This window comes from Pelmatolapia mariae, linkage group LG10_11 (genome assembly GCF_036321145.2).
Source record: "Pelmatolapia mariae isolate MD_Pm_ZW linkage group LG10_11, Pm_UMD_F_2, whole genome shotgun sequence".
NCBI classification, from domain to species: domain Eukaryota; kingdom Metazoa; phylum Chordata; class Actinopteri; order Cichliformes; family Cichlidae; genus Pelmatolapia; species Pelmatolapia mariae.
In genome coordinates, this window is record NC_086236.1 from 61,565,288 (window position 1) to 61,575,071 (window position 9,784).

The window sequence follows — 9,784 nt, forward strand, 5'->3', positions numbered from 1 at the left end:
AGATGAACAGACCCTCTTGTGACTCAGATGTGAGCAAAATATTGTTACACTCCTGACTATGCATTGACAATTAATGAATTAACACTTTAATGGCCACACCAAGAAAAACCATTGAAACTGTTTTTCTTTGTATTTTTTATTCCTTTGACCAAGAATAACAAGAATTCAAACTGAATTTAAATAGACGCCTCTCCCAAACGGTTACCTCTAATCAACGTAATCGATGTAACACATACTCACCCTATCTATGTTTTCATCTTCTTTTGCTTTTCCTTTCAGCTGGGTCACCAGAGCATATTATCTGCTTTAATTTTCCCCTATCCTCAGCATCCATCACTGTCACACCAACCCTCTTCATCGTCTCTTTCACTATATCCGTAAATCTCTTCTGTGGATTGCTCCTGATTGGCATCTCCACATTCAGCATCCTTTGTCCAGTATATCTCCAATCTCTCCTCTGTGCATGTCCAAAGCATGTCAGCCATGTCTCTCTAACTTTGTCTACAAACTGTTCAGCCTGAGCCATCTCTCTGATGTACTCATTTCTAGTCTTGTTCACTCGAATGAAAATCTGAACATCTCCAGCTCCTGTCCTTTAGTCAGTGCTGCCGAGTAGCCTTCAGACTGAACGTAAAATCAACATAAAGGAACATGTTGACTTATTTAATTGTTAATTTGTTATTTTAATTTTATTTTTGCTTTTAAGATTTTTGCTTAAAATGTGTGTTTATGTCTAAAACATTTTTTATAATGTTCCACATGTTCTTTATACAGCTAACACTTTTACATAAGCAAAAGTGCCATTTATTATTCCCTCATCAACAATATACAGTATTTCCAAACTACGTACATTATTTTCTTCCCATATATAGTAAAATGTACCAATTATCTATATAGTTGACAGTAATTTTTTTAAGAGTTGGTTTTAAATGTGTCAATTTAAAGAAGTGTTTGAACATGCTAAATGAACTGTGTAAATCTCTGTAGATTGTAAATTTCAATTTTGAAAGATGTAGTGCTTTGTGGATAATTTTTAAAACAAACTAAGAAATTTTGTGAGGAAAAAACTGCAATGAATTTAATTATTTCATTAATTAGCAAAAATGTATTTATCTTTTAAAATTGAAAGTAAAAATCCTCATTTAAGAGTGCTTTATAGAAGTATTCCAAGACAAAGTGTATGGCCATGGTTGGGATCCACATCGTCTGGAAATCCTGCTTTTTCCAAAAGCAGCATGGATATCTACACATCAACAAACTCGGTGTAATACACTTGAGTCCCCGAATAAAACAGATGGAGTTGTATACCAGTCTTATTTGAAGGATTGCTTTTATTCAGTCACAGTTCTGTGTAACAGAAAGCATTAAAACATTGAATTTTGTACCAGTCACTAGGAAACTGTTACTTACTCCGTACTCTACTGTAACTTTTACTGTCCACTTTCTGCTGTAACAAAACAAATTTCCCACAAGTGAGACTAATAAAGCTTATCTTATCTTATCTTACTCTCATACTGATCAGTTGGCCGAACAATAATCAAGCCTGAAAGTTACAGTGTCTTGAAAAAGTACTAATACTCTTTGAACTTTTCCACATTTTCTCACATTACAATCACAAACCAAAATGTATTTTATTCAGATTTTATCTGATAGACCAACATAAAGTGGTGCAAAATTGTGAAGTGGGAGTAAAATGATACATGGTGTTAAACATTTTTTACAAATACAAATTTGAAACGTGGCATGTATTTGTATGCAGTGCCCTGAATCAATACTTTATCAAACCACCTTTTGCAAGTCTTTGCAGGTATGTCTCTACAAGCTTTGCATATCTACAGACTATATTTTTTGCTCATTCCTTTTTTTCAAAATAGCTCCAGTTCAGTCAGACTGGATGGAGAGCTTCTGTTAACAGCAATTTTCTAGTCTCACCAAAGATTCACAATAGTAATTACATCTGGACCCCTGCTTGAGTCATAATCCTTTTGCAGCCTTGAACAGGTTGAACATCATGTAGCTGCCACCACCATGTTTGATGGTGGGGATGGGGTGTGTTAGTTTTCCACCACACAGCATTTTGCATGTAGGCATGTCAGGCCTGTCAGTTTAGGTGGATGAGCATGCCTTGGTAGTTTGCAGTTGTGCCGCACTCTTTCCATTTTCAGATGAGGCATTAAACATTGCTTGCAAACTGAGTTTGGGAAATGTTTCTATAACCTATCCCTGCTTTAAACTTTTCCATAACTTCAACCCCGTCCTGTCTGGTGCATTCCTTGATCTTCATGATGCTTTTTGTTCATTGATGATCACCAACAAATCTCTGAGACCTTCACAGAACACCCGTATTTAAACTGAGATTAAAGTTCCTAAACACTCTTTTCATTAATTACAAAACTCCTCAAGGCAAGGATTTTATTAAGAGGTATCAGCGTAACGGGGATATGAATACTTTTTAAAACCACTGCTTAGTCACCCTTTGTTGTGCTTTCCTTGTTTTTTACTTTTTGTTCTTAAATTTTTCTGCTGTTGATGTTGTTGTATAGACGTTTTTAATTATGTTTGTTTACATTCTTTGCCAGGTTTGAGTTTTAGGCTATTTGTTTTATTTTTATCTATGTAATAATAAGGCTCTCTTTTTTCAAATCTAAGCATTTTTTCACTACAAAGATAATTGAAGACAAATTTTTCTGTCAAATGAAGAAAAATGAGCAAACTTGTAGACAGGCTTCAAGTTGCAACTGAAACCTGGAGACCAGAAGACCTCATCAACGAAATTTACCGGCTGTTAGATGTTTTAACTGGCTTGGTTCTGAAGCTCTTTGCGCAGCTTTAACAACAAGTAAAGTAATTTCATTAAATAATTTTGGCCCTGTGGGTGTATTGTAATATTGGGCACAGACTTTCTGATTATAATTAAAAAATATTACTCTGGTCTCGGTGTGTCCTTAAAAAGCCTGAAGAAACTGTACAAGAGAAGGCCTAAAAACCTAAAAATCTAAATCAAATGAATATTATCCATGGAATTATATTTGTCATGACGTTTTTGATTATTTACGGCAGTGAAATAATTTGTCTTCTCGGGCGCAATTAAATTCCTCACGTGTAACTCAGTGTTGGGTTTATCTAGCCACAAACCCCGCTGGAACACAAGACACTCAATAACTGCACGACAAAACAAGACAAGACAGAGCGCTTTGTCTTTGTGGCTCGCGAGGGAAGTCAGCCCAGGCCTTCACCTGTCCTTAGCCAACTTCGACTGATTCCTTCGCTACAGCACTTTTTATTGTCAGCAAGCAATCATTCATGAATATGAAATACAAATACATGTGACATTCTTAAGCAGGCATATCTAAACAACATCAATGTCTGTATTCTGTGTGTGTGCGTGCGTGTAGGTGCATGTGTGTGTGTGTGTATTTCCAGCTATACCATACATAGACATACGACCTTTCAATGAACTTAAACTGTGTGTATGAGGTATGCAGAAAAGCAGAAGTAAGCGTCTCGCTAAATAAAATGATTATATGTTCCTAAGCACAAATGACAATATAAAAAATATCAATTCCAACACTCAGTTTCCGCAGTAACCTGAAATGGCCATTAAAGTGCCACCTGTAACATATATTTGGCATATTGGTACATCAAATAGCTAGACAAATGATATGTGATATGGGAGAAAATCCGCATTGGATATCCATTATGTAATGTATTTTGTTGTTTTACTGTAGCTTTGTGTCGACATATAGTGTTGTGGCAAAGTCTTGAGCCACCCCTCATTTCGTATATTTTGCTGCCAGAGAGCAACAGATTTTATGAGCAAAAGTTCTCCAGGCTTTTTAAAGGTCTAGCTACGCAGGTAAATATGTTACAAAATGTGAGAATGTGTAGAAAAAAACGTGTTTTTTGAAATGTTCTTATCTCGTAGTTCTCGCATTTTGCAACATATTTCTCTTTGTATCGATCAAAGTTTGTCTTTGGATATTGGCTGCTTTCTCAGTTATTTTCAGCCCAGTCTTTGTACCAAACCATTTTCAAAGGAATGCATTTTTTTTAATTCAGTTAATCCAAATTTGACAATTAAAATTAAATTCCTCGAACGGGTGAAGTCAGGTGACTGTGAAAACGACTGTGCCCTGCATCCCATCTCACAAAGTCATGTTGTCAACAGCTCCATCTAGTGTTAGAAGCTCTTTATGTGGGGTTTTGACAGTTTTTTGCCCTGCACTCTACGTCAAGCCAGGGACAGCGAGAAACATCCGACCAGTACTGATCCTTTAACACTGGTTTACTTGGAGTTGAAGCGGTAGGACATACTGAGGTCCTGCTTTTAGTATCATCGGTCCACAGCACACAGAAAGCTTCTCAAACTCTGCAGCTGAAGCTCTTTATGTGAAGTAAGTGCATTTGTTTGCATATATCAGCCCGCCTGCAAGATGTCTTTTAACATTATGAACATTTTATCGGCAGCCATGGAAGTTACTGATAATTCTGTCTACTGTCTGTTTGCAATACCTGTGTGCGCAAGCTCAGCGTTCCTTGTCTTTAACTCCTGAGTCTTCTGGTTTTGTAGAAGCTTTATTTTAACAACGGTAAAAAGCAAAGCTGGGAGGCAATTTTATAGATTAAAAATGTGTGTGTGTGTGTGTGTGTGTGTGTGTGTGTGTGTGTGTGTGTGTGTGTGTGTGTGTGTGTGTGTGTGTGTGTGTGAGTGTGTGAGTGAGTGAGTGAGTGAGTGAGGAGAACTGTACTTTCCGTTTATGTCAGCCCCACAATTGCTAAATCACAACATGTGAGTTTTGTATGTTTGTGCATTTACTATAAGCTGGGCTTACCAAAGGGAAATGGAGTACTGTACTTTCACTTTCCACTCCACGATTGCTACATCACACCATATGAGTTGTGATGTGCTTGTGTATGTATTAGAAAGGCTCATCTGGGCTTCCCAAAGGGAAATGTCAGAGAACTGACTTCACTTTTACCCAGAGAGAAAGAGAGAGAGAGGAATCTATTCTGACATAGAGCTTCTGAGGCACTGCAGCACTTTTGTCTTCTCTCTGTGTTTCAACACTTGTGTTTTGACTTTTTGTTTTTGTTCAACAGAACATGACTATGAGTACAGATGATCTGGATGTGAACAGTGGAATTGACTATGACCCAAACATTACCTATCACTATCGGATGAGCCTTTTGTGAAAAGAGGCAGTGAGGCAGTGTGGCTGGCACTGATGTATTTTCTTCTGTCCTGTTTTTATCTCCACAGTATATGGACATGGCACAGCTGCATGTGGAAACCGATGGAATCTTAAAGGAGTTGGATGATTATTTGGAATATGGCCAGAACATCACCTATGACTATCCAGTGGATGAGTCTTTTGTGAAAAGAGACAGTGAGGCAGTGTGGGTCCCTGCTCTGTACTCCATAGTGTTTTTTGTTGGAATCCTGGGAAATATTATTCTCCTGACAGTTCTGGTTCAAAAGAGGAGACTGTGGAGCCTATCGGACACCTTTATTCTCCACCTGAGTATCGTGGACATCCTCCTCCTGTTAATGCTGCCCTTTTGGGCTGCACAGACAAATCAGCTTTGTTACTGGTTTTGGGGGATTTTCAGCCGGGTCTTTGGGGTCGTTTTCAAGGTAAGGACCAGATGTTGTGTGGAACAGATAGAGACTGAAAGTGAAAGTAAGACATTTTCAGTGAAGCTATGAGAAAGTTGTTTTGGCTTGGATGACATTTGGCTGCACTCCATCATTTCCTGCTGTTTGTAGATTCTTGGCAGAACATGCAGAACAGAATCATTATACTCAACAGGATGACACGTGACATCCTCTGAGTACTTAAAAATGTTTAAGATGAGAACAAGATTAGAAACTGCAGTTTAGTGTAGGACAGAAGTGAAAGGGAAGAAATGAAGTGTAATTTTTATAGATGTTAGAGGTTTGTGTCTTACACTAAGTTTCTCTGTCTTATTCTAGCTCAACTACTACTGTGGGATCTTTCTGCTGTTTTGCATCAGTCTTCAAAACTACCTCTCTCTCATCCATGACATCCAGTTGTATTCCCACGAGAAGCCCTTCTTTGTTCATATCAGCTGCCTGTCAGTCTGGCTTATCTCTGTCCTCCTCACTGCACCTGACTGGATTTTCCTGGTGGGTAAAAATAATTACACAGAAGATAATACTTGTGTTAATATCTACCCTCAATCTGGAACTGACTGGCAGTTGTGGTCTCGCCTGCTACACCACATATTTGGCTTGGTGCTACCTGCGTTCATGCTGATGATCTTCTTACATATCCTATGGCGGCAGTGCAGCTCTAATGGGGCTCGAATGCAGAGAAATGTCATCGTCATCCTGTCTCTGGTGGGCGTATTCTGTCTGTGTTGGATGCCGTACAACTTCATACTTGTTTTGGACACTCTCCAGAACAGACTTCAGAAACATCCAAATGATTTACATGAAAGTTCTGAAGGTTCACTAAAAACACTTCTTATGGTCACCGCTGCTATAGGCTGCCTTCACGCCAGCCTGAGGCCTCTGCTGTATCTCGGCCTGTGTGGAAACTTCAGGCAACACTTACTGGCCATGCTGAGATGTAATAAAACTGAACCAAAAGGCTCACTCTGGGATCTTGGTGTAGGCCAGAGACAGCAGCCTGATCACAGCCAGGTTCAACAGGAAGAGCTGAAACAGATGACGGTTGTAGAGAATCCATTAGCTTATTGAAGATGAACACAGAAACATTCTCTCTTCTGACTCAGATGTGAGCAGCATGTTGTTTCACTCCTGAGAGGATGTGAATTCAATCTCATGTCAAGGCATGGAGGACTTTATTCTGTGTAACTGACAAGTAGATATTTATGTACAAAAACTACTTTCATATTTCACTATAATGCTAAGGTTTTGGAGATCCATCATGGTGACACATACTCATCCACAAGCACAAAATGTAGATCTTTCTTATTATTTTAAATAAAAGTATTTCATTTTTTTTTTATCAATAGTGAAATATCTGTGTTGTTAGTGAACTGATTTCAACACATTTATCATTAAGCTAATACTGTAATCAAGTCGATATAATGCAAACTGTTATCTGTGATAGTATTATTGACTTCTTACATTAAACAACACATAAACACATTTTGTAACTTTATTGCCATAAACAGTTTCGTGTTTCTTTTTATGTCATTGGTGGGCAACTCCAGGCATCGAGGGCCGGTGTCCTGCAGGTTTTAGATAGCACCCTGGGTCAACACACCTGAATCAAATAATTAGTTCATTACCAGGCCTGTAGACAACTTCAAGACATGTTGTGGAGGTAATTTAGCCATTTGAATCAGCTGTGTTGGATCAAGGACACGGTGGGCGTTTCTCAATATGCGTACTTGTGCGTACTTGCGTTCTCGTGTACTCGTGATACGTCATCAGTCGGAGACCAAGTACTGTTCCAATTCGAAGTACGCGTCAAGCCGAGAACGCGAAAAAGTCCCGGATGTGTTCTCGCTCCGCCCGTTTTATCGAGCATGCATCGGTGTGGACTTGGTACAGCTAAATATCCCAGAATGCATTTCGTCCAGAACAGCGGACTCCCGGCACATCGTTTTCAACCCCCCCCCCGCCCGCGGTCTTTTCGCTACTCAGGTTAAACAAACCCCAGCAGCTGTCTATTGTATTAAATGTCCACTAAAATAAAAATAAAAGGGTTCTAACATCTCAACTGCTTGTTTTTATTAAGGTATGTACACGTATGTACATGTACACTATTTTTATTAATAGAGGTTTCACTACTGAGGTTAAAAGTGATATATAAGTCACTTAGATCACTTCTAAATGTTAATGTTTGGTTTATTTCAGTGTTTTATTTGTCCCTGAGTAAACCGGTTTGGCTGTGATTAAAGTTAAGCTTCATAACATGTTACTCACAGTTAAATTAAGAGGGGACGGCAGTAAAAACTCCGGACCTGTGACATTATCACGTACGCTGGTGTTCCAATTGTACAAATCACGAGTCCGTGCTCGCGTTCTCGGCGAGTACGTACTCCCGTGCGTTCTCGGCCAGTACGTACTCGCCGAGAACGCGAGTACGTACTCGCGTACTTGAGAATTGAGAAACGGCCCTTGATCCAACACAGTGGCCATAATTTCAGCATCACACGGCATTTACTTTCTTGCAGTATGCACTGTAAAAAATCTCTCTGCATGACTTATATATCTCTAATATATCTTCTGCAGATTTTTTTTGTTATCATTTGTTTCCATATATACCAAAATGTAGCAAATATCCATACTGATTTTTTATCCATAGTGATTTTGTTATAGTTTGTTTTAAATATAGCATTTTTGAAGCACAATGGAGACATGTTAAAATGAACTGTGCATAGTAAATCTGAATTTTGAAAGATGTTTTCACTTCTATGATGCTGACTGTATGAAGAGTTTTTTAAAACAAAATTTAATTATATGGAAAAAAAGCATTTTGTCTATGAAAATAAATTTAGCCTTTAGTATTGTAAGTAAAATCCTCACCTGATGATACTTTCCAGGAATATTCCAACTATAAAGGGTATGGTTCAGGGTGGGATCCACATCCCCTGGAAATCCTGTTATATTTAAAAGGATGTCTAAAAATGAACAGACCTTAACTGAACTCACCTAGGTCTCCAAATAACACAAGTGGAGATGTACACCTCCACTTGTGTTATTTGGAGACGTTCAAAGGATTGCTTTCAGTCACTTAGAATTACAGCAAACCCCAATTTGTACTTTTTCTTCGTCAGTTTCTACTGTGGATTTTGTTATATGTTTTTAATCACGTTTGTTTGTACATATTTTTACAGGTTTGAGTTTTAGGTTTGATGTCTTACATATATGCGTATTATTTGTAGTAAATCATTTTTTGTAAATTTTAGGTTGTTTTCAACACAAAGATGAATGAAAGCTAATTCATCTGCCATCTTTCCTCCAAATAAAGTAAATCAGACAAACTAGAGGTTTCAAACAGGACCTGAATCATGGAGTACACAGAGGAATTTACCAACTGTTCTGTGTTTTTTCAACTGTTGTGCACTGTTTTGATAGCTGTTTCCAACGCAATAGTTTTATCAGCAAGTAAGTCCAGTTTCATAGAATGATCACCAAAGATTCCTTTAATTAGTCTGTTGGCCGTGTGGGTGTACTTTAATGCTGCAAGCAGACTTGATTGTGCTAGGTTTATGTTACACTGCTAATAAATGCAGTGTAACATACAGAAAACAACAAAGTAGCCACTTCTTCTTTCAGGTTATCTAACACAAAAAATATACAAACATACATTGAATGTGCTGATGTTTTTGGCTTCGTGTCCATTCATGTCCGTTTTGTAGGCTTGATAAGATTTGTTTGATATCAAGGGGGGCTTGGAGTTTTTGGCAGACTGACCAAGAGCACAGAGACCTGAGAGTGCTCAGGAGCCGATACCGGAATTCCACACCCACAAAGGCATACAGAATCAGATGTTGTGACTGAACAAGCTTTGTTGCTAATCTTAAAAGCTTCCTGCTTTTCTGCCCTGGGTACCACACCTCAGCTGATCCATGCTGCAGGGGTAACAGAAGATCATGATGGTTGAAGAAAGCATTAAGACCACTATTTCATAAATCAATGTGATTCAAGCTTGATTCAAGCCAAGAATCTACTGCCTGTTGGCCAAACTTGGGATAGCTGTGAACACACTCTTTTGTACCTCGTCTTTCATCCAACACATCTTCTAAAAAATCCAGTCAGAGACAGGAAGAAGCATCGACTGGC

At 38.4% G+C, this 9,784-nt stretch overlaps 1 protein-coding gene across 1 annotated transcript; it reads left to right on the forward strand.

Moving 5' to 3' along the window:
• The first annotated feature begins 4,282 nt into the window (after positions 1-4,282).
• On the forward strand, positions 4,283-7,704 carry LOC134637023 (C-X-C chemokine receptor type 3-like). Its single transcript, XM_063487344.1, has 3 exons — positions 4,283-4,394; positions 5,261-5,635; positions 5,975-7,704. Exons 2-3 carry the CDS (start codon positions 5,264-5,266, stop codon positions 6,722-6,724), a joined length of 1,122 nt encoding a protein of 373 aa, XP_063343414.1. The 5' UTR covers positions 4,283-4,394; positions 5,261-5,263; the 3' UTR covers positions 6,725-7,704.
• The last annotated feature ends 2,080 nt before the right edge of the window (positions 7,705-9,784 follow it).

What these genes read in the sequence shown, in the direction of transcription:
- LOC134637023 (XM_063487344.1), top strand. Translation starts at nt 5,264, where the DNA reads ATGGACATGGCACAGCTGCATGTGGAAACCGATGGAATCTTAAAGGAG. An exon ending in TCTTTGGGGTCGTTTTCAAG is followed by an intron (nt 5,636 to 5,974) that starts GTAAGGACCAGA and finishes GTCTTATTCTAG; the next exon opens with CTCAACTACTACTGTGGGAT.